This window comes from Lagopus muta, chromosome 4, assembly GCF_023343835.1.
Source record: "Lagopus muta isolate bLagMut1 chromosome 4, bLagMut1 primary, whole genome shotgun sequence".
NCBI lineage: Eukaryota > Metazoa > Chordata > Aves > Galliformes > Phasianidae > Lagopus > Lagopus muta.
In genome coordinates, this window is record NC_064436.1 from 65,905,821 (window position 1) to 65,926,849 (window position 21,029).

At 45.3% G+C, this 21,029-nt stretch overlaps 1 protein-coding gene across 2 annotated transcripts in view; it reads left to right on the top strand.

Annotated features, from left to right (window-relative positions):
• SMYD1 (SET and MYND domain containing 1) overlaps positions 1-21,029 on the top strand; it is a 26,903-nt gene continuing 5,874 nt past the window's right edge. The window contains exons 1-9 of one of the 2 annotated variants that reach the window (XM_048942333.1): positions 1-396; positions 10,093-10,269; positions 10,941-11,154; positions 12,072-12,202; positions 14,115-14,153; positions 16,743-16,935; positions 19,150-19,242; positions 19,761-19,924; positions 20,691-20,859. In XM_048942333.1, the coding sequence (XP_048798290.1) occupies positions 260-396; positions 10,093-10,269; positions 10,941-11,154; positions 12,072-12,202; positions 14,115-14,153; positions 16,743-16,935; positions 19,150-19,242; positions 19,761-19,924; positions 20,691-20,859 (1,317 nt within the window). In that variant the 5' untranslated portion in view covers positions 1-259. The remainder of the gene's footprint in view (positions 397-10,092; positions 10,270-10,940; positions 11,155-12,071; positions 12,203-14,114; positions 14,154-16,742; positions 16,936-19,149; positions 19,243-19,760; positions 19,925-20,690; positions 20,860-21,029) is intronic. The other variant, XM_048942334.1, reaches the window with a different exon arrangement.

A 21,029-nucleotide genomic window follows, 5' to 3' on the forward strand; every position in this document is an offset into this window, starting at 1 on the left:
CTACTTGTGGCTGGGAGAAACAATTCCAAACGTGTTTTTTGGAGGGGGTTTCCTAAGAAACAGAAGACCCGGCCCTGTGTAGGTCGGCAATAGTGCGTGGAAGATCTCCTCCTGCCTTTCGTGCTCCCACCCCCTCTCCCTCCTATGGGATACGGTGCAGCTGGGGGTGGGGGTAGGCCAGCCCTTTTATAAACGTGGTCGTGGCAAGGCGAAGTTGACAAGGGTGACAGAAGATTTGGCTCACTGCTCATACCTGGGAATGACCAGAGGGGGAATGGAATCAGTTGAAGTGTTCACAACTGAAGGCAAAGGCAGGGGCTTGAAAGCACAGAAGGAATTCTTGCCCGGAGATGTCATCTTTGCAGAGCCAGCCTACGCTGCTGTGGTTTTTGATAGGTAAGAGAAAAGGACTTGTGAAACAGAGTTCAGAAGTCATCTCAATGCAAAATTCATCTGGCTGGGTGGGTGAAAGCTTGAAAGTGTCTGGACAGCATCAAGAGGGGTGCGAAGGGAAGTTAGAAACACTTTTGTACTTATGCACTCCCAGCTTACAGTGATATCATTCCCAGGGCTCAGAGCTGTTTTCTCACTTTATATACATGGCACAATCTGTTTTCAGGATGTGAGCTTGCAAGGTGCTCGATTCTGCCTGCTTTTGCCAAATGCAGTGAAAGTTGCATGTGTTCAGTGCCTCACAAAACTGGACCCATGCTACATTCCACTGAGTTGCAGGAGTAAATGTAATTCAGTGAGAGCAGTCTCAGACACTTTGCTGAAATCTCCAACGTATAATGTGTGGTAACAGTGAGTTACACTGTGTTTTGCTCATGTGTGCCACCACCCAGAGCTGCATGTGTAACTCCACAGGCAGCTGTCTTCAAACTGGAAGATCTACAAGTGGTGTTATTTCTCCTTAAGTAGTTTTATGTTTATAACTAGCTAAGTTAACAGAAGTTGAGTTTCTACTTTCACTCTTAGACAGGAGCAATTTGAACTTTTTGTTCATACTGATACAGCCAGAAACTGAATTTTGGTGCAGATGCCTTTTTCTTTTCTGCTGCTTATTTCAAGGGTGAACAGCACCTGATCAACCTGTGCTGCCAGAGCAGCCCGTGGGTGCCTACTTCTGCCCTTCATATTAGTGGAATATTGATTTAAATAGCCTGAAAGCTAAAAGACACAAAGAACCAATTTCTATGTTAACCTCCTGCGGAATAAACCTAGTGTAGAGCCTCTGATATAAATGGGATTTGTCCAGCCTTATAATGCAGTATCTGAGAATAGAATTTGTCCCAAACGTTTTAACTGAAGAGCTAGATGTCAGCTGACATTCTGGGCTTAGGAAATTTGTGAGCACTCCTTGAAGGCACCAGCTCTGAAGCTGAGTTTTGCCCCACGTTGCCAGTGGCTTTAGAGAATTAAACAGGGCAGAGCTTTGCTAGCTGAGCTTTCTCTGATTGAATCAGTTCTGCTAACAAAGTCTAGGATTCAAACAATTAAACCAAAACATTTTTGTTTTAATGCTAGTCATCCTCCCTGTTAAGTGCTGCAACTGAAGCTGATTTGTGCTCGTATATGATCTGGCAACAGCAGAGAATTGAGGATAAACGGACAGAACAAGGAATAAGATTTTTTATGTCTTTCACTCACTTTTTCCTTGCCCTTATGTGGCAGGTGAATGAACATGTTTGTGAATGTATACAATTATAGGAACTTACAATTTAAGTGGTCTTTTTTTTAATGTTTAGTTCTTGAATTCTTAACCTTGTATTCAATTACAGTGGTTAGTAACAAAACCACCTCTCCTTGACGTGCCCTCTTAGCTCTCATACTTTAGTTTCATTTGTGCCACTTGCTGGATTCTGTGTTTTATTCAGAAGTTCCTATGGATAATGACTTCTCTCATACACCCTATTAAAAATACTAATTTGAGCACTGAAAACATTTTGCCTTTTGTTTGCTGGTTGACTTTTTTTCTTCTACAGGAAATGTTGTGAGCATCGTGCATATAGGAGAGCAGTCCAGGCTGCAGTCAGTGTAGATTTCCAAGAGACACTGGGCGGGCAGAGCTGTGCTTCCCTCCCTCCCCAGGCTGTGTTTATTTAAGTCCCAGAGCATGAAAGTGGTTAAATAAACACATCTGTGGGACTGCAGAGCATGGGAATGGGTTCAGTCATTCTTATCTCTCTGCTGCTTCTTCACACTCCCGTGCAATAGTAGTTGACTCTTACCCTCCTGTGGCATGTTTCATCCCTAAGTACTTCATATGTGTCAGTGGTGAAATTCCCAAACTCTCTGAGGCAGATGTTGCCAGTTAAATGTTTGCTGGTTAGTGCTCAGCAGGGGTATCCTAGCCTGATATAGAATGTAAACATGCGTTTTGCTTGTGAAAACTGCTCTGATGTTTTTCACACGCTTATGGGGCTTTGGTTTTGGAGGTGCCTTCTACCACAGTCCAAGTGGCATGTAACTGTTGCACGTAGCTCCATTGAGCTGACTGCTCTTGAAGGATAGCCTGGATCCTTCTAGTACTCAGCATCTTAGAGTCTTGCTAAAAGCAGTGAGTATGTGAATTATGGAAAGGGAATTCAAATATGAGTAACTGGTAGCTTTAATTTTTCAGCTCAGATCTTACCAAACAGGTAATGAGATTTTCCACAGAGCTCAACTTTCTGCATCTATTAAGGCGACCATGGAAGCACAGGAGTGCAGGTTAATTTGAAAATTTGGTCTGTACCTTGCAACGACTTTAGAAGCTCCGTTCTATGGGAAGTCTGGTCATGGTGCAGATGTTGAACCACTGAAAACCTGCATCTGGCTGTGCTGTGATTAATATGGATGGCCATAATACTGTAATGACCACACTGTGATCTTCTATGTGACTGCATGTGTTGTGGCAACAGCAGGCAAAGTGAAGGCATCTTTTCTAGATTCATTGGAGCAGCTCTTCAGAGGTACAACACTGTTTTCTTCATGTGGCAGTACCATAGGGTGGAAAGCAGCTTGTGTTTGTACACAGGTATGAAACTGGTTTGCGACAGGAGACGATGAAGAAATGCTGGAGACCCAGAAAAGCTGATGACCATTCGACCTGGTGAAGAACAGAAAGTGTTAAATACAGTACTTCACAGCAGAAAGTGAGGATAAATTACACTTGGACTTAAGTTATGCAGAGGCACTACTCTGCCACACAGTGGGGAAAGCCACCTGCTGGAAACTGTAGAATTACACATTGATGCAAGAAATTGCAGAAGCAGTTTTAACCCGAGGCTGTCACCAATTGCACTGCATGAATGTCTGCTATTAGGAGAATGAGGTTGAGGAGGTGTTGAGAATTTTGTTTTGAAAGCAAAAGGAAAAATACCTTCTTTGAAAAAACTTTATAACCAGCCATTATACTCTGCACAAATAAGACCAGACAATTTAAGTGGATCCTCCTACAGGGCAATGTGGAGCCTTGTCTAGCAGTTCACTTTGGGTTGTCTGAGACATCCTCTTAGGGCTGACAGGTACAAATGGGGATTTATGAGAATCAGGCCTCCTCTGGAACAACATTACAGGGCAGATGCGAGTCCCCGCAGAGCTTAAAATAACATCAGGCTCCTATGTGCAGGCAAAGTCAATCCAGCCCCAAGTGCCCATTACAGTCAATGGAGCTCAAGAATGTGCATGGAAGGCTGACACCACCATGGTGAGCAGAACTGCTTTCCAGACCATACTGGGTGTTTTGACTGGAGCTCTAGTTAACACAGGGCACAGATGAGGTGTCCAAACACGTAAGCTGCATCCCACTCAGGAAACAAACCCCTGAAGGTTACTGAAGTCATTTAGGCTAATGGGGACGTGTACTTTTCAACCCAGGGAAGGTCATCTGAGCAGCAGCTTTTACATGATGCCAGAGACCTCTGATCCAACAGTACAGGAAACTCAAAGAGAAGCTAAGGTTTCTAAAGACATCAGCCACCTCATATTGAAGCTAACATGTTACTTGACACTGTGGTTTCCTGGCACTGACTAACACATCAAGCCCACTGCTTCTACCTAAACTAGAACCGCCTGTTGGGAGAAATGGTGAATACTGATTGAAAGCAGGGGCAGATCTCAGTGTGATCTCCTGTGTTTTGCTATTCGGGTGTGTGAACAAACTTTCTGATTTGTGCTTGAATCAGCCTTGCTGTAATGAGCTCAAATAGCACTCAGAAAATGCCAATCAGCATCAACTTCTCTTTCCCCCAAATAGATGCAGAAAGTTGGAAATAACAGATTTTCTCAAGGAATTATTTGCCCCTTTTGGATCTTTTTACAATTTGTAAAGCCACTGTGCGTGCCTGGTAAAGCATGCCTCTAAGTAAAGCATGCTATCATGCTCTGCTTATGTACTAATGTTTAATCCTTCCCTCCCTCTTCGCTTTCTCCTCGAAGATCTCAGGTCTCCTTTCCTCACAGCTACCTTCAGGATGATGACATTCCCTTCACCTGGGCTCAATGTACAGTATGTGACCTTCTCATGTATGCCAGCTCTCCAGTTTATAAGAGTTATTTCCTACAGGCATGGGGAAGCCTGATATATTTCTGTCAACCTTCTTTCTCTTTATGAGCTTGCTCTTTAACTAGTAGGATTTGAAAGAGAGCAGTCAAAGCAAACAGTATCATGTGGTAGAAAGCTAAGATGGCTTGAAGATTTGCTTGATGAGTGATGTATGAAGTGGGACCCAAATGCATTCACTTTGCCTGCTTCTTAGGCTATTCTATCATCCTCTGTATGCTGTTGTGAAGAGGGATGCCAAGACAGCCAGGAACAGAAATGGAGCAGGTGAACTTAGGTGTTTGTATCATCTGTGTGTGACATGTATCCTGTACAGAATGGAATAAACTCACATCAAATGGCTTTTGATCATTCTACCACTTCCAGTAGCTATTCAGTGAAATCCTCCTTTATTCTTTTGCAGTTCAGCCATCTCAGCTTGCTTTTTCAAACCAGTGAATGAGGTGCTCTGGGGGCTGGGTGGGAAATGGTTGCCTGATGTTTAGGTTGTGCATGTCTCAAAGATGAGGTGAGTGTATTTCCTGCGGCAGTACTCAGCCTTCTGTCTTGGCAGGTCTTACAGATCTGAATCCATCTGAATCCAGTCCAAGCAGTCGCTAGAGCTATTAGCTTCTTTTGCTTTCACTGAGAGCTGTGCTTGTGGGAGCCGTGGTTTAGCTGACAGCACTGTCACCTCTTGCATTAGTTGGCTGGCATATTGAATCATTGCTTTTGTGACAGTAGCTATGTCCAGGAATAGCAGTGGTTGTACATCTCATCCACGTAACAGCGGAGTTCATGAGCCCCTCAGAGTCCAACTTAGCTGACACTTGGAGCAGAGGCCGAGGAAACCTGAGGCTCCTCATAGAGTCATTTAGTGAGTCAATCAGTGGCATCTGCCCCTGAGGTCAGTTCTAAATCCCTGACCTGGCAAGACTGAGATGGGCTGAAGAAATCACTGTGCTAATGAAGATCTTGCTTTTGGCCAGGATTAAGAAAAAAAAAAAATAGACAGACTCACAGTTTCCACCACATGAACACACAGAGGTGGTGGATGAGTGGCTGGAGATCACCCCAGGGACTGCAGTGTACATTGACACAGCACTGACACAGACAAGGTCTTATAAACCAATGTTTTCCACAGGCTGAGAGACTTGGGTTTAACTCTGTGTCCTTGGAGGATCTTAACTATTGCAGAGGTGACTGCAGGAGAGACTGTGGACCACTGCAAGTCTTTGGTGTTGTCTACCTGCAAACATACTGAAGGAGTCTCCTTCTCTGGAGATGTTCAAGACCTGCCTGGATGCCTACCTGTGTGACCTGGTGTAGGGAACCTGCTTTGGCAGGGGGATTGGACTCAATGATCTCTGGAGGTCCCTTCCAACCCCTACAATTCTGTGATTCTGTGATACAGGTATCAGAACCTGTCATAATGTTCATTCCTGGGCCAAAGGGCGACCCAGTTTTCCATCCCCACTTGGGGCATTTGGCTCTCTGGAAGGACAGGAGCTTGTAGGACTCCTGGGCAATTTAAGGGCTTGCAGTCAGACTTGCAGTCAGTGCTGAGTGCTGTTTGTTCAAGATTTAGGCAATTGATCTCAATTATTCGTGTCTTTCCATTTTTCTTTATAGCACCAACAGTTAAGCACAGGCCTTTGAAGGCCTGGTGTATTATTAATACATCCAGTCTTTTTTTTTCTTTTTTATTTCCAACCGTTTCTGAGGATCCCATGAGAGTTTTGTGAAAAACAAGGTATTTTTTATGCCTGTCAACCTACTCAGACTACTGAATAATTCTATCTGCAGCCAGCATTGTTGGTTTTTTTTTGTTTGTTTCTGGGAGAGCTGGGAAGATGAACTGCTTCAGAACTGGTGTTCTGCTGCACTGTATTCACACCCACCCTACTATTCCTCAGTGCAGGGAAGCTTCTTTAGCTTCCCATTCACTTTCTCTCTGCCTTCAAAACAGGCAAGCAGCAGAAGGGTGCCCCATTCCCTGTGCGAGATATCTCTCTGTGCTTCACTGCACAACACAACCATGTGGGTTTTATCAGCTCTCTGTCTCTCCTTTCCCTTACAAGGAATGTAATCTCTCTTGCACCTCTGCCCCCCTGACTTGACAGCTGACAGAGCGCAGTGTTGCATTTTTCACCACCTCCCAGCTATTCATCTGCATTAATAGAGCTGGCTGCATCCCCCTCCATGTACATGCACTCCCTCTTTCTCCATGCTGACTGCTTGCCTTGCACTGGGCTCGCTCCCCTGAACCAGCACTGCTTGCTGTCATTTTCCAAACCTCATTTTTGCATGTGGTGTTGCCTGTTGCAAATCAACCTGCTTTATATCAGTGGGCCTCTCCATCCTGCCTGAGCCAACACACAGGGTGGGTGGTTCCAGTAGCTCAGGCAGTAGTGCCAGAGGAATGAAAAAGCATTTAAATGTACTGGGATAGAAATAAACATGCACACGTGTTTTTATATATATATGTGTATTTATGTAGGGGAAGAGGCAAGACAGTCCTGTGACTATGGGAGTGATTCCTACTTGTGGCACAGTCTTTTCTTGTGACTGTCGACTCATTTTTTTCTTCCCCATGCCTGTTTCCTTGCTGTGGGCAATGATCATGTTCTGTGGGGTCAGTGAGATTTCTGCAATGAGGAGATCTTCCCCCAAACACAGCGGTGTCTGAGCAGTAGGAATTTTAATTCCCTCATGCTGTTGAGCCTGGCTGGAGGCAGAGGAGCGTGCAGCTGCCTGGAGAAGAAAACTGCTGGGGAAAAAAAGCCTGCTGGTGCAGCAATGCCAAAATCCCAAAAGGTCTCCCTCTCCTCCCCATTGAAATGGGTCACACAAGTAAGCAACTACTTACCTGCTGCAACATGGGGTCCAAGACCCTGGGCACTCCTGGAAGGTGGATATCAAATTGGGCTTCATCAGTATCCTCTGATATATTCCTCACCCTTGGTTATAGTTATGTATATGCAATGGTAGGATGCTTTTTGGAAATCTTTTTCTGAAGTCCCCAAAGAGAAAACATGCTTTTGAAAGCTGTTTCCCTGCTCCATCCAGCTCACAGTAAACCACAGAGTGAGGAACAGGAATAGCTGGTGAGCACCACTTAGTGCTGCTGGCACCAGAGATACATCAGACCTTTAGACTGGAAGGAGGAATTTGCACTGGTAGCCTGTCTGCTGGACAGCTTTAAGTGACCTAAAGAGCACGGTGCTAAAGCTAATGTCAGAGTAAACAGAGCAGAGCACATCCCCACATCAGGCACTGCCCTTGTTACTTCGCTGTTTAACAGCATCCCCATGGGTGCCATATGTTGAAACAAGCACTAAATCATCAGTATTCTCAGCTCAGCACCATATTGCCCTTTTGAATATAAAAACCCTCTTGGATTTATTAATAAAATCTTACAGTGTTCATAAGCACAATTACAGCTCCTAAACTTGGTATTACAGTCAGTCTGCCCCATGTCCTATCCCAGATGGTGCTATATGAGCACTTTGGAGGTCAGCTTTCTTCTGTCCTTAACTGTTCGGTGTTGCTTGTCTGTCCCTGAGGCAGCTGAAATTCCATTCAAGCTGGGCAGTTGTGCTTGGGGTTGGCTGAATGGGTTCCTCAGCCCTTCGTCCATCCTAAGCATCTTTCTGGAATCCCTGGGAGCAGGAGAGCTCCAGAGCCACCCAGTCTGGTGTCACCTGGTGTTAGACAGCCGAGATACATGCTGTGTCTGATGAAGGAAGGAGAAGACATACAAGAGAAGACTTCATGATGAGGAGATCTACCTTGAAGGAGGATATTTTCTTGGCTTTCTTATGTCATTTCCAACATAATACCAAATGCAGGTCTGCCAACACAGATGCAGTTTAGGTCCAGAGGCAGAAAGAAGTGTCAAGCAAAGCTGCTTTTACTTCATAGAAAAATAACTTTGTTTCAAGCAGCACAAATGCAGGGTTTCCCTATATAACCACCTCTATCCATCAGTCTTCTTTACTGTGGTACACCTCCAGTCTGCTGATTATCAGAGCATTTCTTGTGTGTATTTTTATCCCTACAGTATGACTGTGCCTAAATAAATATTGAGATAGCAGCCAGGACCACACAGAATCATACTCACCCCTCTCAACCATTTTCTCCTAAGTCTGTCAGGTGTTGTGGTGGTCACTGCTCCTTTTTTTGCTCCAGGCCCTACGCAGAACCCCTCTGGAGGGGTTTCAATTCAGCCAAATTCAGAGGCTTTGCAAGCAGGTGAAGCACTGGCTGGCTCATTGCCTTGACATTGTTCTTATTCTACTGAGTGACAGACCCATTAGACGTCTGCTTTCTGCTCAGCATGGGCCAGACGGAAAACAAAACCAGACTGAAAATCCTGTTAACAGCAGTGGTGCTGAGAAGGAGCAGACAAACTGCAGGAAAGAGGGCTGAGAGCTGGGGAATGGTTTATTGCTTTCCTCCTTTAAACAAAATATTTTTCTCTTTGACATAGCCAAATAGGGAAGCAACAGCATCAGACAAGTGTATGAGGATTAAGCTAGGTGGGATGTTTGTCCATCCTCCCAGAATGTCTGAGGTTCCATCACAGTGTGTAGGAGGAGCCCATGGACAGAAAGCTGAAAGGACCCTTGCCTGAAGGAGTTTAGCCATTACCCTAAGTTTGCAGATGACACGAAGTTTAGAGGAAGAGTCAGTCTGCCTGAGGGTAGGAAGGCCCTCCAGGGGGATCTGGATAGGCTGCATCACTCGGCTGAGGCCAGCTGTATGAAGTTCAAAAAGACCAAGTGCTGGGTCCTGCCCTTTGGTCACAACAGCCCCATGGAATGCTACAGGCTTGGGGCAGAGTGGCTGGAAGGCTGTGCAAAGGAAAGCAACCTGAGAGTGCTGGTTGACAGCTGTCTGAACATGAGCCAGCAGTGTATCCACCTGGCCAAGAAGGTTAATGGTATGCTGTTTTGTATCAGAAGTAGCATAGCCAGCCAGAGCAGGGATGTGATTGTCCCCTGGTATATGGTCCTGGTAAGGCCACATCTCAAGTTTAGTTCAGTTTTGGGCCCCTCACTACTAAGAGATGTGTGTCCATAGAAAGGCAGTGAAGCTGTGAGAGATCTGGAGTACAAGTCTTATGGGGAGCAGCTGAAGGAACTGGGATGGTTCAGTCTGCAGAAGAGAAAGCTCAGGAGAGATGTTATTGCTCTCTGTAATTCCCTGAAAGTAGATTGTGACGAGGTGGGGGTCGGCCTTTTCTCTCAGGTAACAGCAATAGGGTGAGAGGTACTGGCCTCAAGTAGTGCCAGGGGAGGTTCAGGTTGGTTATTAGAAAACATTTATTCTCTGAAAGAGTGGTAATGCATTTGCACAGGCTGCCCATGGAGGTGGTGGAGTCACTGCTCCTGGAGGAGTTCAAGAACCTGTGTAGATGTGGCACTGAGGGACATGGGTTAGTGGGCATGGTGGGGATGGGTTGGAGTTGCACTCAGTGATCTTATCAGTCTGTTCCAATCTTAATGATTCTACCACTCTATGATTCTATCACTGAGGCATAAGCCTACTTTCTGTCTTTCCAGCCTGACACACGTAGTCTGCCACACCTGCTTCAAACGGCAGGAGAAGCTCCATCGCTGCGGCCAGTGCAAGTTCGCCTACTACTGTGACCGAACCTGCCAGAGAGATGCCTGGCTGAACCACAAAAATGAGTGCTCTGCCATCAAGAAGCACGGCAAGGCACCCACTGAGAACATCAGGTGAGAGTGGCTCCCGAGGACCTGAGCCCACAGCCTGGCTGTCTGGTGCACCACCAGGCAGGGGAATGATGGGAGAGGATAGGAAATCCCTCTGGGTGCACTGAGTTAGATGTGTGATGGTGGGAACTGCTTTGGGGAAGGCCACAAACATCCCTGAGCTCATAGGCTGGGGTTTGGAGGAATGCCCAGTGTGAAGGGGTTGTGCTCCTGCTTTTGTTCGGTGCTAGACACCCAAAACCCTACAGCAGCAGAATGAGAAAAGCCACCTTTCACAGTTTCAGTGGGAAAAGCAGGGATGCTCCAGTATCTACTGATTTTGATTTATGTCCTGGCTCCATAGTAACAAAATGATAGGAGTCCCCACAGAAATAGAAGAAGCTGTCCAGGGCTGGGGTTCTATATGACTTCTCCAGATAAGAACATAGATGCCATGGGAAACCCCTGTGTCTTCCTTCCCTTCAAAACTCCTGGATGGAGACTAGCCATAAGCCAGCTGATGCTGAACTTGTCTTGTATGGCCTGGCTGCACACAGTGTCCCACTGATGAATGAATTTTGGTGGCCCTTCAGTCCCTGTCCTTGTGCTGGGTGGAAGAGCATGAGAACCTGAGTAGACGAGCACCAGGGTCTGGCGTTGCATGGTGCTAGCACCTTGGGATCTCTCCTGGCCAGGCTGGCAGCCCGCATCCTGTGGAGGATAGAGAGAGAAGGCAGTGGGCTGTCGGAGAACTGCTTGGTGTCTATTGATGACCTGCAAAACCACGTGGAGAACTTCGATGAGGAGGAGAAGAAGGACCTCCGTATCGATGTGGAAAGCTTCTTGGAGTTCTGGCCAGCCCAGAGCCAGCAGTTTGGCATGCAGTACATCTCCCACATATTTGGAGTGGTATGTCAAAGGGGTGAGAAAGCAAAGGGGGCTTCTTTTAATGCTGTGGATTATGCCAGGTGCCCAAGGGAAGTCTCAAACCAAAATGAATGAGTTGAGGATTCCTGATTTCATCCTTGAGATGGCCAAGACAAGCATTTTCTGCAGGTGATTTGAATACTGCTGCATTTGCCGTGCACATCACTTCTGCACTGACATAGAGAAATCTGAGACACAGCCAGGAAAAGGTCTGCAGTCTGTCTAAGCATGCAGGCAAATGGCTCTCTCAATCTCAGGTGCTGCATGGTCACCACAAGTCCAATTGGGCATCACTCTGCACCTGGAGCTAAGAAAAAACGTATAAACATACTTTTAGTAAACATATTTCAAATAGAATATATGAGAATGTAGCAGATCTATTTTAGTTTACGCATTATTCTGTTACAATATTACATGTGTTACATTTTTTTAATATATATTTACATATATATACACATAATAGGTAAAGTATACTGAAAAGATTTCATAATCCCCTGTCCTAAAATGTTAACTACAAATTTTTGTGGTGCAGAGAGAGAAAGTCCTTGAGGCTGAGCAGCTCTGCCCCCAGCCCTGCTGTGAGTCAGTGCATGTCAGGCTTCGTTAACCCCATGGAACATCAACTTCCCCCAGGGACACACAGCATCCCAGCAGAGCAAATCCACTGGGCACAGGGAGCCATCCATACAAGAGACCAGTGCACCTTCACCAACTATCATTTCTAGAATTACCTCCTACAATAATCTTGTAGGCACTTCTCCTTTCTCCTTAAAGTTTGGAGGTGGGATACCAAGCTGTGCCTCTCCTAAACAATCAGAAGCAGCTGAGAAATCCTGAATGTAACTGAATTCAACTTTTTCTCCTTTCGTGCTTCTTCCTGCCTGTGTTTTTGGGACTAGATCAACTGCAATGCCTTTACCCTCAGTGACCAAAGAGGACTGCAAGCTGTTGGTGTGGGAATCTTCCCCAACCTCTGCCAGGCCAACCATGACTGCTGGCCCAACTGTACTGTCATCTTCAACAATGGCAAGTGAGTGCAGTGTTTCCTCTGCAGAGTGCAGAGTGTCCTCAAGCACAGTGGGGACCTATCCTTGCAGCCAATGCACATAACAGATTGCTAACCTCAGAGTGTCAGATCCCTGTCCCAGAAAATCGATGCTCATTTCCTTCTCTAGTGCAGCAACAAAAAGTTATGGTTTTCTTTTTAAAGAAGAGCTATTTTTTTCTCTTGTTATTTAAAAAAATGCTGTCTGATAGACCAAACAAATACACAGAGCTTTTCAGCAGGGTTTGACCTCAAATCCAATGAACCAGCAAGTAAATTTCCCTTGTGAGTTTTGAAATCATACTCAAAATAGACAGATAGGGTGGCAAGTAGATACCTAGATAGCTTCAATTAAGGCTTCATAAGCAGTTAAGGAGTACTTACAGTTAATGAATTATTCAAGATTAAATTGAGTCCACAGTCCAAGAGTTTCTCATAACTGAAGCTTGCAATCAGCCATGTATCACTATCACTGATGTGTTTATGGCCATCCTTAACACAAATGCTAATCTCTATGGGAGCTTGCAGTCTCTATTAATTACTGATAAACTCTTTAGCAATGGATTCTTAATGAGAAATGTGACTGTTATCTGTAAACAGAGTCACATGCAAGAGCTGGATGCCCTAAAGTGCTATGCCTTCCGATTTCCCACCTGAATCCTGCAAGAAAATATCTGCAGGATGTGTGAGATAAGAAGAGGTTGAAAAGCACAGTGGGATTGCAGGAATGTCCCAGCAGAGCAGGCAGTGGAGGCAGCTGCTCTCAGTGCCTAGCTGCTGGAGGGATGCTCTGCCCTCCAACTCCTCCTAAGCCAGGAGGAGCCTAAACTGATGCTGATCCAGCAAGCAGCATTATGTGCAAGACATTAACTGAAGGAAACTGCTTGCCAAAACCTCCACAGCCTCGGTGTTTTATCAATGTTTTCTGCTCAATCTTAAGATTTTATACATTCCTATGTTCAGCAAACATCAGTGCTGAGCCTAAGGTAAGCCCACAGCCTCCTCTCCTTTAACACATTGCTTGTGCACTCCAGTTCTCACTGCCAGTTTTACCTGCTAAAATGATACCAGTATTATCAAGCAGCTGGGGAATAAGCAAAGAGAAAAAGATAAGTGCTTTAGGATGGTTACCTTTGTGATCCAGAGCCAGCTGGAGCCTGAGCTCTATAGCCAGTTGCTATAGGTCACATACAGGGTGACGAGGAGCCTCTCAGACCAGCCTGGGTGCTGGAGAAGGTAGCTGGAAGGGGTAGTAGCCCCCAAACCTGAGATTCTGGGTGGTAAGTAGAGGAATGACATTTTGCTTGTATGGCAGCCTGATGAATTTCCTGCACGAATCCTCTTGCTGGCTTTAAACCATGACCATGACTATAAATCTGCTTACATTAGCTAATTGGCCAGGTAAATTATCCAGGTTTCTTTTCTAGGAAAACTGGAGATAAGAGCAGCTACTGTTGCAGGAACTGAGCTCTCAGCACTCAAGGCACAATGCTGGGCTTGAGGACCCACTAAACTCGTTACAGAGCATGGTTGCTGATATCCCAGTCTAATTCCCATTTCAAGCTGCATTTTGGAGAGCATGACTACTGATGTCAGAGAGATGTTTCTGGTCAGCACAAAACCAGCCCTGCAAAATGTCAGCAGAGCATTTTACTCATCCACTGGCTGACAGCGCTCTTAAAATCACAGTGTCAGGACAGCTGTCCCTGAAGCCACTGCGAGCCAGTGATGCGTGATTTGGTAGCTGTACAGGGACAGCAGAGCTCTTTGTACCTTTATGCTGACTGATATGTGACAGGCATCGGGAGCTCCAGTGCCCCCAACCAACCCAGTTCACCCAGTTTCTGTTGTTGTGCTTGTACCGGTGTAATCTGCAGATGTCTGTTTTGTCTTTCAGTCATGAGGCTGTAAGATCAATGTTCCACACACAGATGAGGTGGGTCACTCTTGAAAGCCTTGTCCTTCCCCTTGCCATGCACCCCTCACGCCCCGTCAATGACACAGCTGCAAACAGCACCGAGGGGTTCCAAAAACCCTCTGTTTGCAGAAAACTTCACTTTCTGTTTTCTGAACTTCTACTCCTCCCTGTGTAAAGCCCCACTAAACCCAAACCTCACTTAACTCTGCATTTTGTAGTAAATTAAAACAATAGCAGTAATGTCTCCCTGACTGCAAATTCCCTCCCTTCCTTTCTGCCCTCTCCCATGGCTTCCTCTGTTTCAGTATTTCCCCTCCACTTCTCATTTCTCCCCCCCAAGTGCAGCTAGAGCATGAAAGTCAGAACAAGGTCTTGCTAATCTTACACAGCCCAAAATAAAACCTTGCATACTACGAGATGAGAAATGGTCGCATTACTGACATACTAAATAGTCCATGTCTCTTCTGCAACAAACAGTGCCCTGTGAATGCATTGTCTACAATAGCAACACTGTGAGATGTAGGTTTTATCCTTTTTTTTATCATAGTACATGATTAATTATTTACTTTTTAATGATGCCACTGTTACCTGATGCGAGCGTTCTCTTTTGCCTGAGAAATCCCTGAAAAGTATGCCAAAAAAAGAAGGAAAATTCTTTACCTCAGCTCATACACTTGGTATGTTATATGCAGTCCAGTTACAGGGACACTGTTGTTTTCAAACTTCATTTCCAAAAAAAAACCCAGGAAATTTCCTGAAATAAGAGATGAAAAACTTCTTTACCATTGACTCAGAGCATCACAGATAGTACCATAAAAGTAAGCAACTGGGTTTTGCTCCTGATTAGAGTTGCTGTTTCTGGACCATTTGAGTTTTAAGCTCCCCAGTGCTTTCTGTGCACGTCTGTCAAGGTCCTTGGAGCCTGGGGCAGACACCAGGGAGGGAAAGAGCACAGGATGTGCTTGGTGAGGTTATCAGCTGACAGTGTCTCTCTAACTGTAGATTTAAAATATACCACGTGTGTCCAGGCTTGTTTGAAATGTTATCAATCCCCTCATCACCACAGATGACTGCTTAAAATATACCTATGGTAGTTAGGCCATCAGGGGCATCATAAAAGTCAAAGGCTTGCTTTTTTGGTTGCATGACTCATTTTAATGAGGATCCTGTTAAGTGTGAAGAGGAATGTTTCTATGTGTAAACCTTTCTGGTGGAAATGACTCCTTTTTGTGTGCTTTTTTCCTGGAGTAGCTGGTTGTACCTTTCTCTGGTTGGCATTTTTCTATGTTCTGACAGGTCTAATAGCTACCCTTCATTATGATGACACGTTCAGTGATAAATTTAGTATGAAATATGCTGTTGATATGATCTAATGCCCAGAGAAAGTCAAGACCAGCCTCAGTGTGTAGTTTTCACAGCAGCTTTTGCAAAGCTAAGGACGCAGAGAGCTTTTAGCTACCAGCCTGCCTATAGTGCTCCAGTTATCAGCTCCCTCTCCTGGTGAGACATTTTGACATAAAATCACAGAATGGCTTGATTGGAAGTGACATTAAAGCCTGTCCAATTCCAACCCCTGCTGTGGGCTGGGTGACCCTCACCACATCAGGCTGCCCAGGGCCCCCATCCAACCCGGCCTTGAGCACCTCCAGGGATGGGACACCACAGGTCTCTGGGCAGCCTGTGCCAGTGCCTCACCACCCAGGAGCATCCCCCAGGAGCTTTCTTCTAAAACACAGAGTTGACCTGATACAAACGTCATGGCTTCATGGTGAGACCTAAAGGAGGCAACAGGGTGCTTATCCAGACCCTTTGATGGAGGGACGGCCCAGAGGAACTAAGATATTTATCTTGCTGGAGTTAAACAGCAAGGAAATTTGTGTGTCCACATCATTTAAGATGTCTTACAGAGAAAGGCCTGAGATAAAGGTAGGTACAAAAAACAGGCTTTCCAGAGGCCTGTCGTCAGTGCAAGCATTTACCCTGGGTTTTAGGTTAGTAACAGAATGGTGATTTCCCTGTGTTTGATATTGGCATTAGGCATCAGCTCAGATGGTCTATATAGAAAATAAACTATTCATGGTCAACTGTTTCTAAGGCTTTATGTAGAGATGCATGAAACGGATTGGGACATCTCTTATCCTACATCCAAAGGGCACATCTCAACTTTTCAGAGTGAAAATGATACTGAAAGCAGCCCAGCTGAGGATCTGGGAGTCTAGCCAGATCTCTACAAGCAGTATGCAAGCTGTGCTTAAAAAAGACCCAAAGTCCAAACTCAGCATTTTACAAGCCTTGTCATGTACTTCTGATTGAGGGGTTTTCTTGTGGTGAGATTCTCTCCAGCATAATAAGATTTTAAGTCTGGGTTCATCCCATTATTCACCCAGGATGGGACTCTCTCTGCTTTTCAGCATATCCCAGCCAGAGACTGGCATGGGGGCAGGACAAACTGATGTGACTGTTCAGTTAACCAGGCTGCTGCACATCTCTGCATTGCTAAAGCAGTAGCTTAGGGCAAGGGCTGATTCTGATAGCAGGATTTGTCCCTGATGTATCTATGGCTGCATTTGCTTCTTCAATTCCATATCTCGTCTTCTTTGCACCCAGGATTGAGCTGCGGGCACTAAGCAAGATCTCCCCAGGAGATGAGCTGACTGTGTCCTATGTGGACTTCCTCAATGTGAGTGAGGAGCGGCAGAAGCAGCTGAAGAAGCAATATTACTTTGACTGCACCTGTGAGCACTGCAAGAAAAAGATCAAAGATGACCTGATGCTGGCAGTGAAGGAGGGGGACAACAAGGTATGGTCCTGTGGTGCTTTCAAACAGAGCTGGCCGTGTCTCCTCCACAGCCCAGGGACACCCAACAGTGCCAGAGTCAGACTGTGGCAGTCTGAACAGTGCCAATGCAAAAAATGAGACCAGGACTGAAACATTATTGAGCCCAACAACAACTCAAACATGCATGGTCAGTTTAATCTCTATTATATGACAGGCACACAGGTTTTCATTTCTAAAAAGCCCACAAAAGTTGCCTTTAACTCTAACCTAACAGTCCAGCAAAAGGCAGAATGATAAAATATTAGAAAATGAGGTCTAGAGCTGAGAAAAATCCAGGTATTTAGATTGGACTTTTTGACAGGAACTGAATGGAATCAAAGTTTTGAACAACAGCAGAATAGAAAATACTGTATCATATATTATGTATATATATATAATAGTCCATGAGAACAGGACCAACTGGCACTACGTACACTGTACAGCTTGTAAAGATGTACCATTGTGTTGGCTCTGGGAAGCTGGGAATCCAGTCATCAGGCCGTCATTGCACTGCCTGGTGAGAATGAATTTGTTCTATGCTCTGCCATTTGTGCCTGGTTGCTTGGGTGGGAAGAATTAGTGTGTTGGACCATTCATTTTTCAGTTGTCTGTGTTTTGCTGGGCAATCTGACAAGTTATCGAGTAGAAGGATGTAAGGCTGTGTCTGGCTGTCAGCATTAGGATGTGTTGCTTGGCCAGCAGCTCCTATTTTCAGAGCACGTTGATAGCTCTAAGATCTTCTTTTTTTTATTCCTGTGCCCAAGGATATAATTGCTTAAATCTATTTTTCTTCTGTGTCAGTGTTAGCTAAGGGGCATTCTATTCCTGTAAACTCTACAAAAGATAAATTGTTGCAAAAGATATTGCTAAATAATTCCCATTGCTAAACTATCAAGCTTCATTTTAAAACTAATCCTGGCCACTGAAGCTCCCAGTCCCAGATGCAGAAGAAGATTTTTCAAATTGCTCCTGCAGTGGGCTGCATAAAAAATCTCATCTCTTATTCAAAGCCTGCTGTCAAGCATTGACACGCACCATCTCTGTATTGTGAACGCTCCATATGTTCTGCTGTGTGCACTTTGGGGGATATACACTCCCCTGTTTGAATTGCTGGCATAGAAGAAGCCTCCTGGTATCTTTATACAAGATATGATTTCAGCTATTATAAATGCCCTCCATCCACAGACAATGAGCATCCAGGCTGACCTCACCCTCAGAGCACATCGGCTGTATTGCATTCCCTGAATTCAGGCTCGCTTGCCTGACAGCAGCAGCACTCACAGCTGTGTGGAAAAAGCTCTATGAATAAACGTGAGATGGACAGATTACATCCTCAACAGCCGCTCTGGCCTCCGGTCCATCAGCCCTTCCAAATAGTAGCAAAGCCCCCATTGTTTATAATGGCAACAGGCTTAGGGGTCTAGTAAATGCAGGAGAGAATTTTATTAGATAAAGCTTCTGTGGAAGTGCTGCTGAAGTGCCTGTTCTGGGAGTCTTTTCTCAGACAGCAGAGTGACATTAACATTGCCTTTGAATGAATGTGCTCTTGCCATTAGGACACCCTGTGTGCTGCTCAGACAGCTGCTGAAATCTGACCAGCTGTAACAGTTTCAGTCTAATAATATGTAATAATAATTCATAACATACATAACCATGTACATATGGGACATATAGCTCTGAAATGCAACTGTTTTTCCTTCCATACTAAATTTTCAAGAGCTTTTCTGAGCTTGTTAAATCTCAGACTCCTCACAAATCCCATCAACCAAGTAAAAAGGCAGTGGAGCTGTCCTGCTCTACAAATCCCAATCTCTTCATTCTTCATTGCATCTCTGTGTCTCTGCTTTCTGTCTGCTGGCCATGTGCCTTCTCTCTTGGTCATGTGTCTCCTGGCCAGGCTCTTCCTGCAAGTTCCCAGAACCAGGCAGTTGTGGCCTGATTTCAGATTTTCCATTTATCAAAAGGAAGGTTGTGACAGCTAGAACTGTTTGAAAACGCAAATTCAAATGGCTTGGAAAAGCAGAGGATAAGTGATGGTACTGAATATAATTGTATTATATTTCAGCAATAAATGGAGGAAGAAGAGGTGGCTAATTAGGGGCTGGTTAGTGTTTCATCAGGCATGCTTGGATGTGTACAGTGCCTGGATGTCAGGTGGTGGATACTTCTCACCAATTTTCCTAACTTTGACGCCAGCCTTCTGCAGAGACAGTGAAGGAAGTTATCCAGTTCTCCAAGGACATGCTGGAGAAGATCAACAAGGCCCGCCTGGAGGGAACTTACCATGAAGTGAGTCCCTGTGCTCTTGCTCTCTTGCTGTGTAGGTGGTGCCAAGGAAATTAGGTCTTGTCCCCCCTAAGTCAAAGATGTATAGGTGAAACAAAGTTCCATCTCCATAAGCTGAATGTCTCCACGTACATCCTGTCCTCTTGGCAGTTCAGATCACAAAAGCTGACACACACAAGCAAGTGGAAATGGGACTGTTCACATCTTCACCTTCACAGGGAGATTAGGAGCATTCTTTGCATCAAGGTGCTTATAGGAGGTTGGGTGGAAGGCAGGAGGGGCATAATCACTTCTTCCTTGCTTACTTTCTGAAAGTAACCCTGGTAGAGGAAGATTTGAGCACAAATCATTTAGTTAGACTGATGCTATGGACATATAAAAGCATATTGTATCTTCTCCAGCCTTCATGCAGTCTGACTTGGCCTCTAGGACTGGTGTGGACCACACAAGGCTCAGGAGTGGCAGCTTCAGGGCCGGTGGTGCTATGACTTTCTCCTCCTTCTCCCTGCTTTCTGATGTAGGTTGTGAAGCTGTGCCGCGAATGCCTGAAGAAACAGGAGCCTGTGCTGGGAGACACAAACATCTACCTCCTGAGGATCCTCAGCATTGCCTCTGAGGTCCTCTCCTACCTCCAGATGTTTGAGGAAGCAGCTGAATATGCCAAGAGGATGGTGGATGGCTACATGTATGGCTCTGCTCTGTTTTTGGCAGCTCTCTCTGGTTATGCAGTGTTAGGCAATGTGTTATAGAAGTTATTTTCTTAGTCTGCTCCCATCAGAACGAAAGTGCTGGCATTCAGATCTTGATCTGATCACCAGACAGAGAGGAACCCATTCCTAAACGCTTTCAAACACCTTGAATTACTTAACTGTAAATGACAAGTAGTTTGGGTCATCTTTCATTAGCCTCTTTGGTTTGCTCAGAAGCATCTCAGGGCTGCCCTAGTAGCAAAGCACAGAGCCTGAGTGTGGGACAGAGAGATCATCGCTGCAGGACCTGGTCTGCTCTTCTGTAACCTGCAGGAAAGATAAGTTGCAGAGAAAAGAGGAGCTGTGTCAAATGACTATCACTCAAGATATCCCTTCACTCTTGAGTAATATGGTTGAGTAATGAGGCCTTAGTTAATGAGATGTTGATGATTGTTGCCTTTTCAATTTAGGCACATCATTATACCTGTGATGTTGGTGACATCTGGGCTGCATGATCAGGTCTCCAACCCAGGTGTTCAGCTCACACTGTCTGCAGGTTGTTCATTCTCTTTCACAACACCTTGTGTCCTTGTGTAACCCATGCCCTCGTGCCCCTAGCGGGGCTGCACATTTCCTGGCAACAAATTCAATAGAATATTCAACTGAGTAAACAGTTTGCTCTCTGGAAAACATGTCACATCACTGACAAACATTTGGGAATTGAGATCTTTCCTGAACTAAAATTACTCAATGCTTTTCCAGGAAAATATACCATCCTAACAACGCACAGCTGGGGATGGCTGTGATGCGAGCAGGAGTGACCCACTGGCATGCTGGCCTCATTGAAGCTGGACACAGCATGATCTGTAAAGCCTATGCCATTCTCCTGATAACCCATGGACCTTCCCACCCAATTACCAAAGACCTGGAGGTAGGTGTCACGATCTCCCTTCTTGCCTCTGTTATCTGCCTGGATGAGGTTGCATTCAGTCTGTAGGAACGGCCCATCTGTAAGAGACAGGTCAAGTTATGGCTGCTTCTTACTAGTGCCATCCTTTTCTCTAGGTCATTTTAGTCCGCTGGATCGTGCACATTCCTTCC